This window comes from Strongylocentrotus purpuratus, unplaced genomic scaffold, assembly GCF_000002235.5.
Source record: "Strongylocentrotus purpuratus isolate Spur 01 unplaced genomic scaffold, Spur_5.0 spur5_contig_828, whole genome shotgun sequence".
NCBI classification, from domain to species: Eukaryota; Metazoa; Echinodermata; class Echinoidea; order Camarodonta; family Strongylocentrotidae; genus Strongylocentrotus; species Strongylocentrotus purpuratus.
This window is the reverse complement of record NW_022145533.1, coordinates 46346-71197: the sequence shown is the minus strand read 5'-3', so window position 1 is coordinate 71197 and position 24852 is coordinate 46346. Positions and strand designations below refer to the sequence as shown.

The 24852-nt window shown below is 38.1% G+C and overlaps 2 protein-coding genes and 1 long non-coding RNA gene across 3 annotated transcripts; all 3 read right to left on the bottom strand.

The window, feature by feature from the left end:
• Positions 1-3374: 3374 nt before the first annotated feature.
• LOC115923040 lies at positions 3375-4428 on the bottom strand. Its single transcript, XR_004063734.1, has 2 exons — positions 4053-4428; positions 3375-3463 (listed from the first exon to the last, which is right to left on the bottom strand). It is a non-coding gene; the product is annotated as an uncharacterized LOC115923040 (long non-coding RNA).
• An 879-nt stretch (positions 4429-5307) lies between these two features.
• LOC100888208 lies at positions 5308-11966 on the bottom strand. Its single transcript, XM_003731203.3, has 2 exons — positions 11759-11966; positions 5308-11169 (listed from the first exon to the last, which is right to left on the bottom strand). Exon 2 carries the CDS (start codon positions 11005-11007, stop codon positions 5308-5310), a length of 5700 nt encoding a protein of 1899 aa, XP_003731251.2. The 5' UTR covers positions 11008-11169; positions 11759-11966.
• Positions 11127-24008, bottom strand: LOC100888121 (dystrophin). Its single transcript, XM_030983273.1, has 13 exons — positions 23935-24008; positions 22350-22438; positions 21737-21798; positions 21389-21463; positions 20141-20345; positions 18992-19077; positions 18060-18139; positions 17573-17647; positions 16459-16567; positions 15414-15580; positions 13854-13984; positions 12112-12168; positions 11127-11169 (listed from the first exon to the last, which is right to left on the bottom strand). Exons 2-13 carry the CDS (start codon positions 22424-22426, stop codon positions 11127-11129), a joined length of 1167 nt encoding a protein of 388 aa, XP_030839133.1. The 5' UTR covers positions 22427-22438; positions 23935-24008.
• Positions 24009-24852: the final 844 nt, after the last annotated feature.

The following is a 24852-nucleotide window of genomic DNA, read 5'->3' as shown; positions in this document are numbered from 1 at the left end:
GAGGGAGGCAGACTATCGGAACGATGTAACCCTGGAGGTTGCTGAGTTTCCACTGCTTTTAGCCTTGTAAAAAAAGATTACATTAATGATAGTATAGTCAAACCTGCTTTAGTGACCACCTGTATAGAAAGACTGCATATTTCTATTTACCTTGAAACGGTTTTTCACTGAAACATGCAATAAAGAAAACTGTTTATAAAGACCATATTTCCTGTCTCTCTTGAGTGGTCTTTATAGACAGGTTTCACTGTAATAATAATGATACAGAGTATTTTTCAAACGTGCCAACTTCATATCACTAAGTCAGATGAGCACCACAATAGAATTTTCAATAAACAAAATCAATTCAGAAAACTTTCATCAGTTGAAGATAATGATAACATGTAGTTTATAAGCTTCTACCAACATTAAATATGTTATGCAAGCTTTCATCCACTCCTATGGACTTTCTCAAGCTAAGTGATCAGTCTGAGTCACACGTTTGCTTCGCTGTACTGCCTGGTGTCCTGTGATCACTGGACCAAAGGTAGGTGACTCAGACTGATCACTTAACTTGAGAAAGTCCACAGGAGTGGATGAAAGCTTGCATAACAAATTTAAGGTTGGTAGAAGCTTTAAAAACTACATGTTATAATCAATTCAGTATCACAACAGCCTGACATCTTTACATCAATAGGTAAAATTAAATCACTTTATTTCATTCTATGTATTGACATTTTAAAGGATCTGTGCATTTACTTTAAAGCAATAACCCCAAATATTGTCATCATTGTATTTATTTATTTATTTATTTATTTATTTCTGATCTTTTGACAGGGTAGCCCATTCACCAGCAAGTAGTGGTCTTCCATGGGGCCCTGAATGAACATATTTACATCATTTATAACATTTATACAGAACAGTTACAAAAATAATACTCGTTTGCAAAATAAACATATATCATAAACCTAGTAAACAGTAATGTCAATAGGAAAATATTAATTAAGTCGCAATTATGTGAATAAGTCATGTAAATATTACAGAACATGCACGTAGTGTATATACGGCTGAGCCATTCACAAATTACAACTTTGTTTAAACAATCTCTTAAATGAATTGACAGAGGAAGCCGTTCTCAATGAATTATCTAGCTTATTCCATTCAAATATGGAAGAAACAATTGGGCTACACTTATAACAATCAGTGTGAAATCTAGGCACACGTAAACATCCACTGTCTATTTGCCTTGTATGATGCTCATGTACATCATTAGGATTGATTAAGCCTACCTGAAGGTAAGAAGGTGCTAAGTTATGAACGCATTTATATATCATCATAACACGACTTAACTCAAACCGCTTGTCTAGTGTCATCCATTTAAGACTTGTGAACAAATCAGCCGACGGTGTGTCATATGTCTTGTTCAATATTATTCTTGCGGCCCTCTTTTGAATTTTTTGCAGCTTAGTTGTATGAGAATGAAATCGGTTCGACCATACAACAGAGCAGTAATCTAATCGTGGCAACACTAGACTGTTGTAAAGTAACTTTAAGGATTTTTTAGGCAAAAAACTCTTTGCTCTCTTTATCATGCTAATGTTTTTCTGGGTAAGTTTACTTACGTTTTCGATTTGTTTAGACCATTTCAATTCTTCATCTATCAAAAGTCCTAAGCATTTGGTGAATTGAACTCTTTTGATCAAATTGCCGTTTAATGAAATGGTGAAAGATTCAATTTTCTTGAGATTAGCAGGAGAGCCTATTAACATGACACAAGTTTTTTCAGTGTTAAGAACAAGACGATTTTCCTTAATCCATGCCATGACTCTGTTTAACGCAACAGTTAATTTTTCTTCCACAACAGTTGCATCATTTGCACTGACGGTAAGTGTCGTATTGTCAGCATACATATCTATGATACCTTCAGGAGTACATTCAAGTAGACTATTAACATATATTGAAAATAAAAGGGGACCAAGAATTGAACCTTGTGGCACACCTAATTTGATGTTTGATGGATGCGACTTGGCTCCTTTAAATTGGGTCACTTGTTGTCGATCCCCTAAATATGATTTGAACCAATAAATAGTCCTATTACTACACCCTATACAAGCTAGTTTATGTAGAAGTAGCTCATGGTCAACAGTATCAAAAGCCTTACGAAGATCTATGAAGGCAACTCCAGAAATCTCTTTGTTATCAATATTCAACGACCATTGATTTACAAGTTTTGCAAGTGCAGTAGCTGTTGAATGTTTAGGTCTAAAATCAGACTGATTAGGGTGTAATAATTGATTCACGTCCAAGAATTCACTGAGTTGTTGGTGGACGGCCCTTTCTATAATTTTACTCACGATAGGTAATATTGAAATGGGGCGGTAATTATTCAAAGAAGAAATATCTCCAGATTTGAATATTGGTACTACCCGAGCCTTTTTCCATTCACGTGGAACAACTCCTGTAGACAGGGATTTGTTAATGATATCACAAAGAGACTCTGAGATAACATTCTTCGTCATCTTTAAAAGTTTACAGCTGATGTGATCTTCACCAGTTGCTTTATCTATACTCAGATTATCAATCTGTTTCAATACAAAATCCTCAGTAATCAAATTCAAATTAAATTGCGAATGAGTTGGACCAATATTATTGTCCTCGTCTACTCTCAGTTGAGACTTATTCCTTCGCAGGTCCTTTGTAATCTTAGTAGCATTAGAAATGAAAAAGTCATTAAAAGCTTCAGCAATATTTGCATTGTCTGACACATTAGCACCATCAACATTTATGCTATTGGGAGATATAGGTAATGACTTAGGCACAAGGTTTCTCAAACATCTCCACATTTGCTTACTATTGTTATGATTTTGCGAGATCTGGTCTGCATTATATTCTCTTTTTCTTTTCCTCATGAGATGAATAACTGTATTCTTTAGATATTTGTAGGTGTCCCAAAGATCATCACTTTTGTTAGCTTTAGCAGCTTTGAGAACTTTATCACGTTCCGTCATAAGCTTAACAATCTCGTCAGATATCCATGGACATGCCTTTTTTCTTATCCGCTTTTTACATACTGGTATGTGCTTGTTGATTATATTATTGAATAGAGTCAACCACATATCCCACGCAACATCAACATTATCTATATCTTTTATGACCTGCCAAGGAGTACTTCTCAATTCACTGTAAAATTTCTCCTCGTCAAGATTTTTAAACGAGCGAAATTCTGCGTATTCAGATTTGTTATGGATCTTTGCACTAAAATCGCGAACCGTATACACCAAATAATGATCACTTATGCTAGTTTCAAATATTCCCCATTCATTGTAAAGTTCCTTGTCTGATACAAACGTCTCAATTGTATATGATTTTGTTATTGAAAGTACAGATAACATGTCTGAAGAAACAGTCAATGAAAAGTCGTAGTAGGGTTGACTTGCTAATTTATTCTATGTCAACTAATTCCATCACACTTGCTCCGTGAAAACTGTATGAACAAAACATGATAAAGAAAAAGAACAGATTATAAGTAATTGTTCATACAGGCATTTTCGAATACATGTGTATAAATAATATCATCAGTTCGCCTATTAAATGCAGTGATTAATAACAAATGAATTTCTTCTCTTTGTCTCTTATCATTTGTGTATATGCAATTATCTATAAACAATACCTTCACTCAAGTCACGTGACCAATATTCGTGGTAGATAGTTTGAATCACAAAGACTTATTAGCATAACGCATATCAATGACTGCGTCCTTCTTATAGCGGACACGTCATTCGTATCGTTAATATCGTATACCTATTTACGTGCATACAATTAACATTGCCTTACGTAGCACCCTAGCTTACACTCTATATCGTATATATCGTATACCTGTTTTACGTGCATCTAATTTGCATATATATAACGTCCACTACAGCCGTATACGGTATCATACGTGTCCGTGCATACACTAATACTACACACACCATTCATTATCACTTAAGCATATTAGATTACATTCATATCATCATTTCTCATTATTTATACTATTTATACTCGTTATACATTAATATATCGAATTAACGAACCTTCTTGCCTCCTTATTGTTGCAAACGGGTTGGCTTCGTATCAATAACAGGTGTAATTTAGGACAAGATTTCGGTGCGAACATCCAATTCGTTGCTACTGCTATGTCGGAATTAGGAAAGCGTAGATGGCGCTATTTCAGCCCATGACGTAAGTCAGAATACTCCTTTTTGTCAGATAAACTAACTCTCATAAACGATCACATTAACATGGCTCCTTTAAATTAATAATTAATTTACCCCTTTTTAGCTTCATAGAAATGACTTGGATTATTTGTTCCTTATCAACATTAATAGTTCAAAATATATCAATATATGTATACATATAGATCTACATCTCAAAATTTCAATTTCTACTTATCTTGAAACGTACATGATCAATTGCTCATGCAGGAAAACAAATCTTTATTCAAGATTTACAGTTCAAATTGTATCGTGAGATTACTTCATCTCTAGTACAGAGCTTGTACCAAGTATCTTATTACAGCATCTGAGTTAAATTAAATTTAACCGCGAGTCTCAAACACTCAGACCTTGCAACTCACCATTTATGACTAGCAATTAGCTGTATTTGCAAGTACTGGATTTAGAAATCGAGAAAATAACCTGGATCAACTCTCAGTTCAAATACTCTGCATGAATTTACGTTGCAAAAGGGGGGTTTCAATTCAGGTTCACATCTAATGCTCATTCATGTATACAATACATACAAGCATAATGATGAAATTGAACTGAAATACCCTTTAAATACATTCTTATAAGTGCAATCACATTGTAATTTTTTGCAAGGTAATTAATGCGATAAAATGAGGTATATCAACTTAATTTCCGTTTTCTACAAATATAGTTGTCATATGCTCGATCTTCCAATTTGATTAGATTACATTTTTTCAAACAGAGAACAAAAAACAAACAGCAATAAAGGTCATTACAGCTCATTCGGAAATGTCGTCAATCCACAAAAAGAGTTCTTGTAGTTGTTCAATCAGATCAATTAGTTCAAGAGTTTACTCAGTTCAATTAGACTTCATTTCAGCTGATGTGCGTCTGTAGTTACAGTTCCAGCATAGTCTTTGTTACAGACCAATTACAGATATTCTTGGTTCTAAAACTTCAATTAAATTATTTGACTAGTCTTATTCTAGACTTTCAGATTTTGCGGGTAATTCGAATTTTGGATAGTCTTATGTTCAGACTTCTATATTTACTTAAATCTATCAAAACCTATTTGTGAGGGATATTAATCACCTTACAGTATTCAAGGCTCCTTGGTCGGGAATCCGTCCTGGTCTTCACGCGGAAGCAGCAAAACCAGTTTGTGTATCGGACGCTCTAGTTCTTTCACAGGTCCTTTACGCTTACCGCTGTCGTCAAGTTCGGAGTCACCCTTTACGAGCTTCACTTTACGAATGAGTCCATCGGTAGAAGGAAAGACCTCGCTTATCCTTGCTAGGGACCATTGATTTCGTGGCAAGTTCTCGTCTTTCATGATGACGATATCCCCAATCTTAGCATCCCGTCGGGGCCGAGTCCATTTCTGGCGTGTCTGTAAGTTCTGGAGAAACTCCTTTCTCCAACGATCCCAGAACTCGTTGATCAGATGTTGTACCCTCCTCCAACGCTTTCTGGAGTACAAATCAGCGTCCTGAAAATTGCCTGGTGGAGGAAGTAAGACTTTCGACTTCATGGTTATGAGATGATTTGGCGTAAGAGGAGCCAAATATGTTGGGTCGTTCAGGTCAGTCACAGTCAGCGGCCTGCTATTGACAATTGCAGCCGCTTCATACAGCAGTGTTCTCAGTGATTCATCATTGAGTTGTCTACTCGATTGATACAGCAAAGTTTCAAGCACTCTCCTGGCAGATCTTATTTGGCGCTCCCATACTCCACCCATATGGCTTGCCGCGGGGACGTTGAAAGTGAACTGTACGTAGTCACATCCTTCTTTCATTAGAGTGCCTTTGACATGTTCGTGATTCATTTCTGACCACGCTTTCCTTAACTCTGCTTCTGCGCCAACGAAGTTCGTTCCCCTGTCGCATCTCAGTTGACGTATTGGACCCCTCAGAGCAGCAAAGCGATGATATCCCTGAATGAATGAGTCTGTAGTCAGACTATTGAGTGTCTCAATATGCACGGCTCTCGAAGGCATGCATGTGAAGAGGAGTCCATATCGCTTCATCTCCTTTCTACCTTCTTTTATCACCCATGGGCCAAAGCAGTCGATGCCACAGTAAGTGAAAGGTGCTGCAGGTAACACACGGTCAGACGGTAGATCAGACATCTTCTGTAATTGTGCGGGACTACGTAGCCTATTGCATATGACACATTTTCGTATGAAATTGGCCACTCGATTACTGCTTCCAAGAACCCAAAATCCATTCTCTCTTATCTGGTTCAATGTCATGCCTCTTCCTTGATGAGCAGTCAACTCATGACAGTGACGTATCACAAGGTCCGTTACGTGGCTTCTTTGTGGGAGAATCAGGGGATGCTTTCTGTCATATGAGTCGTCTCCCCTTCGAATTCTTCCTCCAACTCTTAGAATTCCCTTTTTATCCAGGAAAGAGTCAAGTCCATGGAGACGACTTTCTTTCTTTATTTGACGTCTTCTCTGCCTGTCATTCAGATCCTGTTTCCTCTGGATTGACTTCAGGATTTCTATTTCTTCCCCAAAGGCTTCACTCTGGACGTGTCTCAGTATCTCAGTTTCTGCCTGTTGTAGATTCTGCACCGAGACTTTGCCTTGGGAAGTTGAGTCATCATTTGCCTGTCTTGTACGTTTTCTTTGACAACGTTGTTTCAGTCTTGTGATGAACAGCAGACAATAAGCCATCGCCCTCTTTGCTCTATACCATGTCGGGAATCGGTCTAGGCGACTCAGATCAAACTTGGAGTCACCCATTACAGTCGCGTTCACCATAGACTTCTTCACCTCGGGGTCACCTGGTGAAACCTCGAATTCCTCCTGATCATCAGCGCGAGGAACCGTCTCTTCCCATAGAAAATCTGGGCCAGTGAACCAGTTCGAAGTGATGAGTTGGTCAACGGTAAACCCTCTGGAAGCTCCATCTGCTGGATTGTCCTGTGTTCGAACGTGCTTCCACTGCGATGATTCTGAGTGTTGTCTGATCTCACAGATCCTATTTGCTACGAACACATGGAACCGCTTCGATTCATTGTTTATGTATCCAAGTACCACATTGCTGTCTGTCCAGTAGATATGCTCAATGTCCTCCAAGGCTAACTCTCGCTGAAGAAATGTGCTCACCCTAATGGAAACAACGGCAGCTGATAGTTCCAAACGGGGTATTGTTACTGCCTTGAGCGGGGCAATCCTGGACTTTGCCATCACCAGGATACAGTGGACTCTTCCCTCTCCATTCTTAATTCTCATGTATGAGCATTGGCCGTATCCCTCGGAACTAGCATCGGAGAAGTGGTGCATCTGCATGGTCGTAACCTCACCGAAGTCTGCAGGTTTGTAGCATCTCTGTATTGATAGGGAGTCAAGATTATGCAGATCAGTTGTCCATTTCTCCCATCTTTCTCTGAGATGATCTGGCAGGGGGTCGTCCCAATCAGCAGACATCTTACACAGCTCTTGCAGAATCTGCTTACCAGGTAAGACAATCGGGGCTAGTAATCCCATAGGGTCATAGATCGACATCACGGTTGACAGTATTCCGCGCCTGGTTAGAGGTCTGTCATCGAGTGTGACTCTGAATTGGAACGTGTCAGATTCCACACACCATTGCACCCCAAGTGCCTTCTGCAAAGGAAGCTTATCCTGTAGGAGATTAGTCTTGGTAGTGCCCTTTGCTCTATCCTCTTCCGGAACTGTTTCCAGCACTTCTTGGGTGTTTGAGATGAATTTGTGCAAGTGGAGGCCTCCTTTCTTGCACATCTCTCTGGTTCTCGAGATCAGATTCTTGGCCTCTTCTTTGGTAGGAACAGATATTAGCCCATCGTCCACGTAGAAGTTATGATGTACAAAGTTCTTTACATCCTCTCCAAATTCAATAGCATGGTCGCTGGCAATCTGTTTCAAACAAAAGTTTGAGCATCCTGGAGACGACGTCGCCCCAAACAAATGGACAGTCATTCTTAGCTCATGGGGCTGTTGCAGAAAGTCTCCATCCTTCCACCACAAATACCGTAGGTATTTCCTATGATCTTCCTTCACCTTGAATTGGTAGAACATCTCACGTATATCGCAACAAAATGCGATTGGTTCCAGTCTGAACCTGCAAAGTACTCCCACTAGTGTGTTAGTCAGATCTGGTCCAGAAAGAAGCTGCTTGTTGAGAGATTCCTTTCCAAATTCTGCAATGCAATCAAACACAACTCGTAACTTGTTGGGTTGTACTACCCCATGATGGGGAATGTACCATGCTTGGCCGTTCTGCTTGTCATATTCTGGTACACTTTCAGCATATCCTTTCTCCAAGAGAGCATCCATCTTTTCCGAGTATTTCTGATGATACTCAGAGTCTCTTTGAAACTTTCTCTTTAGATGACTCAATCTCCTTTCCGCCATGAATCTGTTGTTGGGAAGGTTGACGACATCTTCTTTAAAGGGAAGAGGAGTCTCGTAATGACCATCATCTGTGATATGGACATTCTCCGACATGATTCTCATAAATCTTGTATCATGTTGCGAAAATGGTACCTCACTTCTGCTCTCTGAGAAATCTCTTTCCATCAGCTTCAGCACAGACGAAGGGCTGATCTCTTCCTTGATTGTAACGTTGTGAGTGAACGTTACTCTCTTCTTGATGGACATGTCTCTTTCAGCTAGTTCAGCGGGTATTTCACGTGCTGTCAAGCGATGACTGTGGCCAACGTGATCATCGGGGTTGTAGTGCTGTTCATCTTGACTTGTAACACCCACTATGCTCCATCCCAAGTCAGTTTTCATTCCAAATGGACCGTCATCGTCTTGGGAGGGAATCACATCTCGAGGAGTCAGAGCTCTTCCACAATCATAGCCGATCAACAATCCTATTTCACAGTGCTTCAGAGGCAGAAGTTGGTCAGCAATTGGAACCAAATGTGGGAAAGAGCGAGCTACTTCAGGAGTGGGGATGTGTTCTCTGTTGGCTGGCATTATGTCTCTAGTGTATGCAGCTGGAAGGTGTATCACCTTTTCACTGTTAAAGGCTCGAGCTGTGAGTCCTTTAATCTTCTCACTTGGAATCCTTTCGTTCTTGGTCGACATTGTAGACAGAAGAAGGTTGACCCTCAGTCCATGAAGTCCTAAGGCATCCTTTGTAGAATTCAATATGAAGGTGGTATCCGATTGAGTATCTAATAGTGCGTATACGAGCCTCTCTTCCTTCATATTCTCATGAGACAGCCAGACTGGCACGATTGCCGCGCTTTTCACATAACTTGTGGCGTTAGAATTAACAAGTGTATGTGAATTTGAAGATTGTATTTCTTCCTGGTTCGATGTCCTTTCCCTTTCTTCTGAAGGTCTTCTGTCAAAGTGTAGTGGCGTAGGATGACGCTTGTTGCACTCTCTGCATGTGCTTCTCACTCGACATTTTTTGGTCAGATGACCTCTCTTGAGACACCCGTAACACAAGCCCTTTTCTCTTATGAACTTCTTCCTCTCGGACATAGGCTGATTGACAAAGGCTTGACAATCCTCAAGGTGATGATGATTTCTACAGAATATACAGAATGATTTCCGTTCTGGCCTCTTTGTCTCATCTTGGATGGAGCTGGTTCTCATAGTTAACGCTCTCATGGATTTTCCTCTGTCCTGTTTCGGTTTGTCCTCCTTCAGGCTACCAATGGACGTGATTGGGTCACATGCAATGTTACTCTCTTCCTCAATGAATGATGAGAAGGTACCGAATGAAGGAAATGTACCATGTGACCTCCTATGCTCATAGACTCGTCGGCTCCATTTAGTAACAAGCCAATCGGGAAGTTTGGATAGGAGTTTCCTATTCTCACGTTCGTCATCTAACTGTCGGAGGTTGCCGATCTTTTCTATTGCTGTTTGGCATTGTCGTAGGTAATCAGAGAATCTACGCAGTCCTCTGGAATCCTTTGTAGGTATCTTTGGCCAGTTATCCAGTCGGTCACGAAATGCATTCGAAATGATGAATGGATCACCATATCTCTGTTCTAGTTCACTCGTAGCTCGATTGTATGCCATATCATTGTGTATCAGAGAAAATCCTTGCACGAGTTCGAGAGGTGGGCCACGTAGATACTTCTTTAAGTAGAAGAATCGATCCCTTGCAGGAATACCTTGATGTTCCATTAAGATGTCGTAGGCCTGTTTCCAACTAGGGTATTGCAGTGGATCCCCAGAAAAGATATCTGGTTCTGGCAGTGGCAAGCGACTAATCTGTAGCTGAGTCAGCAAATTTAACAAGGGTTCTTTAGTCGGCAATTCTGTAGTCGGAACATCTTCAGTTGGCACATCTTTGGTCGGCACATCTTTAGTCGGCACATCATCCTGGCTTTCAAACGAGCATTCATTCACCCATTTTTGACAGGATGATAGTCTTTTCGATGAAACTTTAGATTTTCTTGACGATTCTTGTTCGAGGAGGTGTTCTTGTACTCCTTTCATCAGCTCTGAGTGTTCTTGTTCGATGTTGTCGAGCCTTTCATGGCTGTCATCGTCGATTCCTGCCAACTCCAATAGAATCTGAAGTTCTTCTTGAGCGGATATGGCGTTGTCCATCACCTGCTGCAGAGCGTCCCTACCTTGTCGAATAACTTTGACATCACTGATGTCGCTCAAGGTAGCTCTTAACTTATTCGACGCTCTACGCCAAGCACTAATGGATCTCTTAAATTCCTTCCCTTTTGTTTCAGCTTGATACTGCAGACCTTTCTCAGTGAGTTTGACTTCTCGCTTTGACCTTGTGTCCACAGCTTCAGCAACAGGGTTTTCCTTCTCCTTGTCCCCCATCATGTCCACTTCCGACATCTTGTACCTAATCACGTAATCTGAATCACGACGTCATCGCAGGTTGCAAGTCGTAGTGAAGAGAAGTTTTCACTGTAGAAACAGTCAATGAAAAGTCGTAGTAGGGTTGACTTGCTAATTTATTCTATGTCAACTAATTCCATCACACTTGCTCCGTGAAAACTGTATGAACAAAACATGATAAAGAAAAAGAACAGATTATAAGTAATTGTTCATACAGGCATTTTCGAATACATGTGTATAAATAATATCATCAGTTCGCCTATTAAATGCAGTGATTAATAACAAATGAATTTCTTCTCTTTGTCTCTTATCATTTGTGTATATGCAATTATCTATAAACAATACCTTCACTCAAGTCACGTGACCAATATTCGTGGTAGATAGTTTGAATCACAAAGACTTATTAGCATAACGCATATCAATGACTGCGTCCTTCTTATAGCGGACACGTCATTCGTATCGTTAATATCGTATACCTATTTACGTGCATACAATTAACATTGCCTTACGTAGCACCCTAGCTTACACTCTATATCGTATATATCGTATACCTGTTTTACGTGCATCTAATTTGCATATATATAACGTCCACTACAGCCGTATACGGTATCATACGTGTCCGTGCATACACTAATACTACACACACCATTCATTATCACTTAAGCATATTAGATTACATTCATATCATCATTTCTCATTATTTATACTATTTATACTCGTTATACATTAATATATCGAATTAACGAACCTTCTTGCCTCCTTATTGTTGCAAACGGGTTGGCTTCGTATCAATAACAGGTGTAATTTAGGACAAGATTTCGGTGCGAACATCCAATTCGTTGCTACTGCTATGTCGGAATTAGGAAAGCGTAGATGGCGCTATTTCAGCCCATGACGTAAGTCAGAATACTCCTTTTTGTCAGATAAACTAACTCTCATAAACGATCACATTAACAATGTCATACATAAAGATTTTCAAGTGAGAGGTTCAAGAGAATCGTTCTGATTGTGGTTTTGAACACCAAACCTCTCAACTGAACGTACAGTATGAAGCACTATAGTGCTTCATTTGTAATTATAATCCAATTTGTCTCTTCTCACCTCTCTGACATCTGACTGAGCCTAACGTGTGTCTCCAATCCAGCATCTTGGTTATCACTAATATAGGAAGATAAAACAACAAATAAATCAATCTCTCATATCCCTCTGCCTATATCAAATTCATAGTTAAAGCTACTATAACTGCAGAGCTACCAAGTGACATGCATTGTGCGTGACGTCACGCATTTCGAGGGCCTGAAAACGCTCTCACGCACAATGTGCGTGCGCGTTTTCGAAAAAACGCTAAGTGAGTTATACCCTCAACCCGAAATATGAAAATGTCACGCATGGCTGATCATTGAACTTGGCGTCTCTGTAACTGTTACCTTGATATGGTTTAGAAAGCAGCAATCTGTCTTGCAATTGTAAAAAAACACATTCCTAATCAATGAAGATAAGGGGAAAATAAATAAAATAACAATGATTGTTAATGATTATAATAATTATATTTGTAATATGGTAAGAACAACTATAAAATGTGATTCTGTTCTTAACCATTAACATTATCATTTAACTTTGCTTCCCATAAACTACACCTTTTGGATTGTCTAATTTTATTTTCAAGTTATTGAATACTTTTTGCCACTATTTGTAAAAAAAACACATAACCATTATTTTCAATATGTGCAAGAAAACTCTCCTCTTTTCATCACATCTTGTAAGCCTCATATGTTTGGAATATATTTGACCTTCAATAATCATGACCTACTTCTTAAAGGGATCGTTTAACAATGTTAAATCTGAGATACACGGTCCTACATGTTACCAGTGTCTGTGATATGGTGTAATATTGAAGCCCTAAAAAAAAATCGCGCTTCAAAATGATCAAGAAGTACCTCAAAATCTTTGAGTGACCGGTTTTACCATACTCGTTTTCCCCAATAGACTGTAGTGTTATGAAAAACGTTTGGTGAACGGTCTTCAAAATTTGTAATTTCAATCATTAATATCTTGATAATCAGACAGGCGATCGGCTTGTCAGTAAAAGTCATGGAGTTCCTGACCGACCTAAAGGTTTATAATTATCATTGCAGCATGAGCTAAATCAAGGATTATTTCTAAAGGATCTAAGACAAAGTTACCGGATCCCTTTAAGACACCTTTAATTGGGAAGGTCATGACTGACGAGGAATGTAACAAACTACCCTTCCTGTAATGTACAACTTGCCTCCTCCATCCAACATTCCACATCAACAAGATTGTTAATTACACCAGCACAGCTGTCAATCATATTGTACATTTCACTCAAGTATTTTTTAATTAAAATTCCGACAGCAGATCCCTAGTTAATATCCATCAATCATAGTAAATATCAAAATCAAACATCTCTAATGAATAAAGATTTTACAAAGTCAGTATTTCTCAATGTCATTTGAAATTTAACAAAAAGTTTTTCATATCTTTTGAACATGGCTATCATCTAGTGCAATTTCTAGTGCAACATATCAGATGCATCCATGGTACAATTTTAACACATGAGATTGCAAAGGTTAACTTGAGTATAAGAAATATGGTAGAGTGATGTTTATTTATCTAATAATTAAGACAAATATAGTTAATGATAAGGCACTTGTATTATAGCTGAACATACAATAAAACTTATTAATAGCTCATTATGCTTTAATTTTCCGCTGAATTTGTTATTCATTGATACCGCTTGCTAGATTCAACCTTATCCGAAGCCAGAAAATGTTACACTCCTTTTAACTCATCTAATTTTAAGGTATTTTCAGTCATTTTACCTTGCTCTGTCATCGGAATCATAACCATCCTCTATTGAGCGATATTTCTTCTTGATATGGCGGCCATGTTTCTTACTCAAGTTGTTGCGGACGGTCTTTGTAAAGGCACGGACATCCTCCTTTGATTTACTCTGTGTTGGGAAAAGGGCAAGAATATTAGTAATAGTGAAGTATACAGACAGCTCCAACAGGGAAACAGTGTTCACCGTTTTTAAAACATGGATTCCGACTTAAATTTTAATGCTGAAAATACCAACTTTTTTTCTTTTTGATAAATATGTGCACAAACTGCCCAAATTTTATGCTTAAGGGGGCCCACCACTGTTTATTTGCATTTTCAGAGCAAACAGTTCAGATGAAATATTCCTTGTTTTCTTGTTTTTTGTTTTTTTACATTTGAATTCAATTAAAATAACCAATCACTATATTCTCAACAATGTCAAATGTCACACAGTTTCTGGAGTTATAAAATGTTCCTTAAAATGACCACAATGTTCTGGTACGCAATCATCTAACATCACAAAAAAAATTAACTCTTTTCTGCCATGCACTAAAGCTTGGGTGGACATGTCGTTTGTGTCTGCAATGCTCTGTTATTACACGATGGACAGTAGACCAACTTATTTAGAATAAAAACAACTTGGTATCCACGAAAAAACACTCACACAGAATTATTAATAAATCTATATGCCAAAAGGCACATTTATATCGTGGTTTACAAAATATTTCTCTACAAAAAAGTGGTACATTGTTATCTGATTCAAATTAAAACTGATGTGTATTTATATATATATAAGAAAATTCCTCCTTCGATTTTGTTGGTTTACTCAGTGTTTTACTGCACTCTGTCTTTAAAGAAAAGGTGAACACCTTTCCTTTCATTTGCAACAATACCAAAAGTGCAGCGCTTTACTTTATATGGGCCTTTTATGTTATGTGAGAGGGAATAATAGAAACAAATCCCCCAATTAAGTCAAGTCCTGACTAGCCAAGCTCCTTGATTATTCCTTTTATTTACTGATTTCAATGGACAGGAAATTCATTAATTTGCCATCCTGACCTTCATTGTGTTTATATAAATAAAGCCTTTACTATAGGCTTATAATATATACAGCTACCATTTTGTGAGTACCATTGTAGTGTATGCGCACTAGCTCTACATAACATGTGTTGGTAAGTATACCAAGAGTTGACTAAAGCAGCCACGTGTTGACTGGAACATGAATTTAAAGCCTATCTGCACTAGTTTGGCCAGGAGGGAATAGACCTACATGCATCGTCACTAACAGGTGGTTATCTCATCAAATCAGCTCTTGATCATTAAACATAAGAATTTAATAAGAGGATCATGGGGGACCAATGGTCACTGCTTACGTATTGTTTGCTATATAGATTGAGGGCACAATTAAATAGCTATAAGTAGTGCAGTGGGGCTTTAAGTTAATATCACAAAATGCTTTTCTAAATATCTGAAGTTTTTTCACCCAGCATAACATTTGCCTTTGCAAAAATGTTTTTATATGATAGTATTCATGACTGTAAGACTTAATTTAGAATTACCGAGAGGCAGTACTCCTGCATAGGGTGACTCTGCTTGTGATGTTTGGACGACCTACGGGTGAAGAAGCAATTCTGGCAGAGGTCAAAGTTGAAACACTTGAGGCACTGGTAGCGTAGTCCTATGATGGGATGCATCTTACAAACGGAACACTTGACCTCATGCTTCACTGTGAGGTAGATGGAGAGAGAGAGAGAGAGAGAGGAGAGAGAGAGAGAGAGAGAGAGAGAGGGAGCAAGGAGAGAAATAAAGAGAGAGAGAGAAAAAAAAAGGAAAGATAGAGAAAGGGAAAGATAGAGAGAGAGAGGGGGAGGGAGAGGGGGGAGCAAGGAGAGAAAGAGAGAGAGAGAGAGAGTGAGTGAGAGACAGAGTGAGAGAGAGAGAGAGTGAGAGAGAGAGGGGGGAGAGAAAAAAGAGACAAGAAGAGAAAATGTAGATTAGAGGGATAGAGAGGAGGATAGAGAGACAGAAACAGAGGAATGGATAGCAAGACAGAGACAAACATAAACAAAGACAGAAAGAGGAGGGGAGGGATGTTTGGCATTAATATGATAGGATTTCATCCATATTCAAAACTGCATTAAGAAATGTATAAATTAGACAGCACAGTTACAGGTCCGAAGTGAGAGAACATAGGCTCTCACTAGCAATTAGAGCAAAAATGTCCCTTTAAAAAGACATTAATAATCTAGTCTCTCGTCTATTACGGTAGGTAGAACATACAGCTGTTTGATCTCTGGTCGCTTACCTACTTTGTAGAAGTATAAAATTCCATATAAATAATATCAACAACAAATAAATACGTCTTCCATGTAGACAAATGCCTAAATGGTGGTTACAGTCACATCTAAATACCAAGAAAGCACGTCTGTAAGGCTCAACATAATGCCCATCAGATAAAATATATCTTACAGTTGTATGAAAACTCAAACAAGTAGTTAATTAAATATATATATATTCACAAGCATTTACTGGTACATTCTTTACCAGTTTTTCATGACATAAATTATTATTATTATTATTTTTTTTTTAAATAAAAGAGCTTACTTGTTTCTGCAGCAGAGAATCTATGAAGTGTGGGCAGCCAAACTAGAGTTTGTGGTTCAGAAAGCAACCATTGATGAAAGTCATCCTGTGTAATGGTTTGTCCCAAAGCCTGTCCAAGGAAAATACAAATAATGATGATTAAAATAATGATAACTTATGATAGAGATGGTTACTGAGACCACTGAAATACCACATTAGATTAAGTTTTACTACAATGATCTTTCATAGCATCAGCTTCAGCTCTGTGGAATTCTCTACCCGTTTCCTTACCCTCAGGAGTACAGTGAATAACTATATTATTCATACCCCTTGTAAATTTGATGATTTTTTGTTTTTTGTAACTCAAGAAAGTAATTGTCCTGGTTGAGTTAGGGCCTTTGTTGAATTTGTTTAGATGTAAGCTTTAATATGTCACATTTATTTCTTTAAGAATGTTATAGACATTTAAATCAAAATTCAGTAAACATATCTAATGAAGGCAACCTGGCATCAAATTTGAAATGAAGTCATTTAAAGCATGTCCTGTTTGTTTGTAAGTGATTTACTTTCCTATAGGAGACCTTAATCACTGATGTAAGACCATAGAGCAGAGACGCCAAGTTCAAAGATCAGCAATGCGTGACATTTTCATGAATCAGCGTGCGAGCGCGCGTGCGAGGGTATAACGCACGTATAAGGTGTAGCGTTTATTCTAAATCGAGCGCGCACGTTGTGCGTGAGAGCCTTTTCAGACCCTCGAAATGTGTGATGTCACGCCTAATGCGTGATACTTGGTAGCTCTGATAGAGGTGTCGTGGTCGAGTGGATATGTCACCGGACTGTCGATCACAAGGTCCGTGGTTCGAGTCCTACCGCGGGAAACTAATGTCCTTTGGCAAGACATTGATCTACATTTGCCACACTCAATCCAGGTGATGTAAATGGGTACCTGGCAGGAAATTAATTCCTTGAAATGCTTAGAGCGCCATATGGCAGCCACGTGCTAAAGCCAGGGTAATAATCAGGAACGCCAGGAAAGTCACATATGACAGACATGTGCGCTATACAAGAACACACTATTATTATTATTATTGAAGATCTATATTGATGTTTATTTAGGTACAGGGATATTTACCGATTGGAAGCAGTCTTCTACAGATGCTGCAACACCTTTTCCAAATGTTTCACTCTCACCAATCATGTTTGTTATCTGTAAAAATAAACAAATGTTGACATTTAGTTTAAAATGGTATTTATATGTTAAGATAAATAGTGATGGAAGAAACTTGATACAAAACAAGCACTGGAGAAATAGAGCGTACAGATATAAGCAAATATAGCCATGTAAAATATTACCATTGGCAATAATGTAATTATTGTTTTTGCCTTTTTCATATTTAGTATCTGTAGTTACTGCATAATAATGTTAGCTGTCTCAACTCAAGATTTATTCTTTTCAAATACAGAGGGGAAAGGAATTTCGGCAAAATTTTATAATCTGTTTGTTATAGTTCAAGTTCAAGTTCAGTTTATTCAATGTTATTATGTCGTTAGTTGCAATGATTTTCGGTCTTGAGGAAACATCATGTGCCTGAGTTGATTAAAAATACACTTGATTTTACCTGCGTAACATCATGCATGAATTCTGTCATCATCTTACGGGGGATGCTGCCTGTTTTATTTGCAAGGAGATCTTGGAAATCTGTGAGAGTTAAAAAATCACATACCGGTAAGTAGGTTTTGCTTTAGCAATTTTTAAAATATTTACAATTCACATGTAATAAAAGCTCGTTCTTATATAGCGCATTTCAGGACCGCAGGCCCTCTCAAAGCGCTTTACAGATATATATTATTACCCCAGTCATCGGATTAAGGCTAACCTGCACACAATGTATGCACATTCTCCACTCCCTGGAGAGCATTGATCCAGCCAGGCGTCATTTTTACAAGTGCACACTTGCTCATCTAACCACATTAACTTTCGCATCCTACTGGATGACATCTTTACATATCAACATACCTGCCAACATTTTAAAATGAGAATAAGGAATTTTTAACACTGTATGCCTTCGAAAATAAGAAATTGTACTTGTGGCGGCAGTGTAACTGGTAATACGTGGTAAATCTGTACCAAAAAGCGATCATGCAGCCATTCAAAGCACACAATGCGTGAACTTTCAAATCGCGGCACATGATAAAACAAGCTTAATTTGGCTTTAGCACAAACACAAAATTTTGAAAAATTAGAATATTCTGGATTATTTGTACGGGTTGGCAGGTATGTATCAATTGAAAACACAATGTACTACTAAATCAACAGGATAAGGTTGCTAAAAATGAACTTATATGGCCATTACACTCATTTGCCTAAAACACAAAACGGTGATTATTTGCCAGTATTATGTTGCTCATTAATCATTCAAAGTAGGAAAGTGATTTAACAGGACCATGTTCTGATTCCAATTAAAGTGACAGCATTCCCATTCACAAAACAATAATGCTTAAGATCCCTTTTGATTTCATACTTAATACTACCGGTACATGAAATACTCACATCTGTATTTATCTGTTATGCTTCCAGAACATATGACGGCAATTCCCAATTTGACAGGCAGAACTCTTATGCAACCTGTTCTTTGGCTGAAATAAAAGACACATACATGTACATGCAAGGCACCTCATCATACATAACACTGTCAACTTGCTATTTACAACAGAATTCATTTTAAAAGATGGCTTCGGTCAAATGAATATGGTCGGGAATTGAAATGTTCATTCATTTTTACACAGTAATGACACATGATTTCAGCAGAAGGGCGTTAGCTCGAATTTTAGGTAAAAAATGATGCGCTAAGCAGAAGGGCATATTATAAAACTGACTTATTTCCGAGAACAAAATTTCTGGCCGTGTTCTACTATAACATTTCTATTAGTCTTTTAAGTTTCAAATCAATTTTCGGGACGGAAAGCAGTTTAAATATGAAACAAATATTTAAATGCGAATAATTCAAAAAGTAGTTTTTGAGTCGCTCGCGCACTAACGCCCTTCTGCCAGCTGGGCGACGATAAATGCTAATGCATGCAAACTTTTATCTCGGCTTGGCATTGGTAAAATCCTAATGACCTTTATAGCCATACAAGTTGTTACATTTAATGACAAATAATTAAATTGATATTCACGCTGCCCTCATTCACAAATGGAATATAATCTGAGCCCCCATTTCTTCATTTCATGACAGAGAAATACTGCTACACTCGTTGGGTTAATAACGGTCAAAATACTCATTCTAATCAGGTAGGAATATTGCATAAATAGTGAACGATTAAAATTATCATTATTGATTCTTGTTGCTATATTATCATAGGCTAAATAACAATGATCTAAAGTACATAGAACTTGATGACCTCTCACCCCTGTCCCATAACTTTTTTGCTTCTATAGGATCTTTTATTGCATTCGTTTTTTAAATGGCTTACACAAATCAAATTAAATTAATCTGCATGATCAAAGATTAGACAGTTTATAGATGTTAGATGCTGCTTGTAAGTATCGGCTTGCATGGTGATGTAGATATACAGTAGGCTTGCGGGTGCACCATGTGAGAGAGAGAGGGAGGACTCCTCAATCATCCGTCTCTCTCTCTCTCTCTATCACATGGTGCACCCACAAGCCTACTGTATATTTATAGATGTTGTCACTTACATATCAAACAGATTAAGGAGCCAATTGAGAAGCAGGTCACTAGATCGATTGACTTTGAGGGTGCTCCTCCCACGAACCTTGGTCATGTGATACATCTCGTTGATGATGTTGTAGAGCTGGACCGCATCCATCACACTGTCGTTATGGTGACTGTAACCATGGAGCTCAAAAGCCATCCTGACAGTGATGAGGTTCACTACGTCCACTGAGAGAAGGGATAAGAGACATTGACAAATTATTGACAGTTAGTGAAAGTACTCTCAAGGTAAATTTCTTTTCTTCAATGGGTAATTCCTGCACTCTATAATAAGCCAGTTCATGGTTGCAGTCTGAGCATGACCAGATAAAGGTCATTAAAGAACAAATTGTGAAATACACGGAGATAGAATACTGGAAACGTGCTCATGAAAGTTATATAATCATTATTCATTTATGCACATGCAGAGCACTCCATGATACACATGTGGAAGTATTCTTTGGAAAGGGGGGAACAAAGGCTACGGTAAGTATGTAGCATCTCCATCGCTGAAAGAGTGATTATTTCAATATGTACAAAGTGGGACCTCTTCATGTTTTGCAGATCCGTGGATATTCAGGGTCATTGCAGCCATGTGCTAACCGTGAACTGATCTATTGTTTTCTCAAAATCTTACTTTAATAACAATAGTAATAATATTCCGCTTTTATATAGCGCTTAAAACATCAATGATGTCTCTAAGCGCTTTACAGATATATTATTACCCCGGTCATCGAATTCAGGCTTACCCGCACACAATGTATGCACATTCTCCACTCCCTGGGAAGCATTCTAGCCAGGCTTCATTTTTACAAGTGCACACTTGCTCTTCTAACCACATGAACTTTTGCATCCTTCCCGGTACCCATTTAACACCTGGAATTTTGATGAATTTTGGTAAATACTTTGTTGTGTGGCAGACTAAAGGACATACATTAAGTATAATGCACCCTTCTGCTAAACGTTTACATGAATTAATAGATTAAACACAAGGTCATTAGCATCAATGCCTGTAACTTTTTAAAATGTGCTTACCGGTATTTGATACAAATAACTACTTCCATACGTTTTCTTCATTATTTTATGTATAATTCAGTCCATCTGACTTTTCATATCATCACTAGAAAATGTAATCAAGAATGAAACTATTTAATTGATGCAATTACAAATGAAGCGTATATATATATCAACTCCAGAAGAAAAAAAAAAATCAACTGCTTTCTAATACTTACTGTGCAAGACTTTTTGTAGCATTCTAAGCTTGGCAGCAGTTCTGTACGCACCAAAGTGTATGTTATCCATTGTACCTAGAAATACACAAAATCAAAACATAAGCTAATTTCAAAACAAAGTTAACACATTACACTAAAATGTCTGAAATCAGATTGTGAAATGAGAAAGCATAAAAAAGCAAACATATTAGCATTTACCAAATAGCAAATATATAACACAACTGTACGGACTAAACATACAGCACATTACTCTCTTGAATGCCATGACTTACAATTACATGTATTTCAATATCATCACAAATATATAAATTTCTTGGAGTATAATTAAATAAAGAAAGATATACTTACTCAAATTTGAAACAGCAGACACGAGATCTGGATGGTCCCATTGTGTGACCTCGCTGTAATGGCTATACAAATGTGAAAATAACAGACATGTATGCACAGGGGAAAACAAAGCAAAAAATGGTAAATGATAGTACCGAGGCTCAGCATAAGGGGGTCTGGATCTGAATTCCTATGGTCTGTATGAAGATTGAGTGTCTTTTAATGTTGAGCCCCAATAGTATTAATAATGAATGCTTAAAAATTTCACTGAAAAAGACAAGCAACAATTTTTACCAAACTTTGGTCTTTAATTCAAAATAAACAAAAACAGGAAAGAGTCCCCTTACTGTAGTGGAAAGTATCCCCTTCTAGCAAGTTTTTAAGAAAAATCACCTTGAACGTTGTTTAATAAAGGAAAGGTGTATGTCCCTAAATTCTTGATTTTTATTTAACTGCTAAAATCATTCTGATATAAATTCAGAAACATGAAATTTCAGCATAATATTGAAAATACATCACAAAATTCCTGTAGCAGTAGCAGAAGTTAGTAGCAGCAGCAGCAGCAGTAGTACCTAGTATAGTAGTATCGTCATCATATCATGGGTATAGTCTTCTATCAAAAAAATATACTTACTTGATGTAATAAGGTATTCCATTGCAAGTCTCACTTTTACTCCACTTGTTTTCCATGTTTGTTCTAATTATCCACATCACCCAGTCTATCTGTAGTCAATAACAAATGAGGAAAAAAAGGGTTCAAGTTTAAAGCAAACTTTTACTCAATCTTAATTTGCCTTTCATATATTTTCTAGGGTTGAATTTATAAACAAATATGACATGTACATGTATATATGTATATAGTATATATGTCTCATCTTGAGCACTGTTGACAAACTTTCAAATAAAGTGGAACATTTAGTGATTTACCGCAGTGAACATTCCTACAATGCACGAGGCCTAACCTGTATGGTATACCTAGTACTACTAGTACCAGTGGCGTACGCAGGTTTTCTTCAAGGAGAGTGTTTGTTTTTCTGAGACATTACGGTAGATAACTTCACACAGGCGCGCGCCCGCCCGCAACCCACCATCGGTATGCACTTGTATTGTGCAGCGGTTTGCCGTGAAACCTGTGAAAAAGTGTAGATTAGACAGCCGTTTCAACAGCTGTAACAATTTTTTTTTTAATTTATGGGCCACAAACTTGCACAAATCAGGCAGCTGAACAAATTTTCTTATCTCTCAAAATTAAATCAGGTATAAGGCCCCGAAAAGATCTCCAACTTAACTCAAAATTGGTCAGTGTCGCACAACTTTCTGCACTTCCGCGTTCTGTTAGCACATGCGCTAACATGCATAGCCATGCATATGTAGAAGTCTACTGCGAAACACCTACGTGTGCTGTCGCAATGAATTTAGTATGTCTGTGAAGAGGAGCTCTTCCGTGTTCGCTCCATCGCAGCGAATTTGCAAATGACGCACTTGCCGATGTGCAAGAGGTATTTATACGATACCCTTGCCATGCTTCTTGCATGCGCGTAATACCATAAACCATACGAGAAGTTTGCATAATTTTGGACTGATAGCTTCAGTTTGAGTTGCAAAGCTATAGCGTAGAGACGGTACTGAGCGATGACGTCGACATCGAAGCCTTAAACAGAGGTTTCCCGATGTCGGATGTGAACCAAATTCAAGTGGAAAATGTGATATAGACCTATGATTATGATTAAAATTAGTAAAAAATTGGGCTAAATTTCCTTTGCTAAGAATGGATATGAAACTGCTAAAAAAAATGGATACTGAACTAGTCTACACTATTGCCCAAATTTTAACTCAGACATGATCTTTATTTGGACATTTAATGAATATTTACTTCATTCTGGGTATATTTTAGTAGGGCAACGGAGATACCACGTACACATCGCGTGACCGAATTCTACTCGGTCTCCCAAGCCGGTACGGTATCTCCACGCCCGAGTTAGGGGTCAAATTTTGGATAGGTTTCTGAACAAGCGCCGCTCAGCTCCGCCGCCGGAGCTCCCTAGAGTTAGGCTTACATTAAAAATAGTATATGGGACCGTAGGAATATATTGACGTATCGTTTATCAGTCAGATTTCATACCAATAACACTCGTATACCTGCTGGAAATACCGTATAACATTTAATCTAAAAATAAATTGTCTATATATGAACTAGAAATATCACAATCGTTATTTACCGATAAATATCAGTGATTCTTGAGCTCTAGTCTAAGTGGCACAGTTCGAACTCTCATTCCGATCCCGCGTCGCTCGTATCTACGATACCGATATCAATTGGGCGTGGCGCCCCCCCCCCCCCCCCCCCCCCAACAAAAATGGGAAGAAACTTTAAAGCGCATAATAATAGGAAACCATCGAAAAAGTAGCTTCATTAATTCCTGTTCGAATTATTCATTGTCTGTCAAACCTTCAAATTAAATACACGTATTAGGAAATGTCCCACCCGATGGTCCTACGTTATTGAATTCGAATGTCGAACAAAAAGGGCTCCCCAGCCGGTATTGTTATCCTACTAATCTCTATACTACATGCATTTTTTTTTCCTGTCCCGGTTCATGTATAACGGACGTGTCCGGAAGCGGAGAAGGGTGTAGAATCAAGGGAACATAGTGTCAGGGGCCGGGGAACCGACTTTCCTAGGTGAAATATGAGGAGATGGTGTCGGTGGGGCATTTCAGTTTCTCCATTTTTGCTTCCATCCCTCCCTTCCTTCCCTCCTCTCTCTCTCTCTCTCTCTCTCTCTCTCTCTCTCTCTCTCTCTCTCTCTCTCTCTCTCTCTCTCTATGGTATATATATATATATATATATATATATATATATATATATATATATATATTTATCTCCAAGTGTCCCCTTTTCGCCATTCGGCGCAGTTGCTATAAATGTACGCCCTACGCCACTAAATCTCGCCAGAGACCGTGAGGCTGCAGCAAAATAACCTTTATGTCATTAATGGTTGACCCCAATGAGAGGTATATCTTTATCCGAGATTTACATTTTATCTTTTCTCACTAGTTTATTCGTGATAGGAAAGCTTTCGAATCAAAGTCAAATAACAAGATAAAGAGGAACTGAAACTGAGAAACTTGACTGCA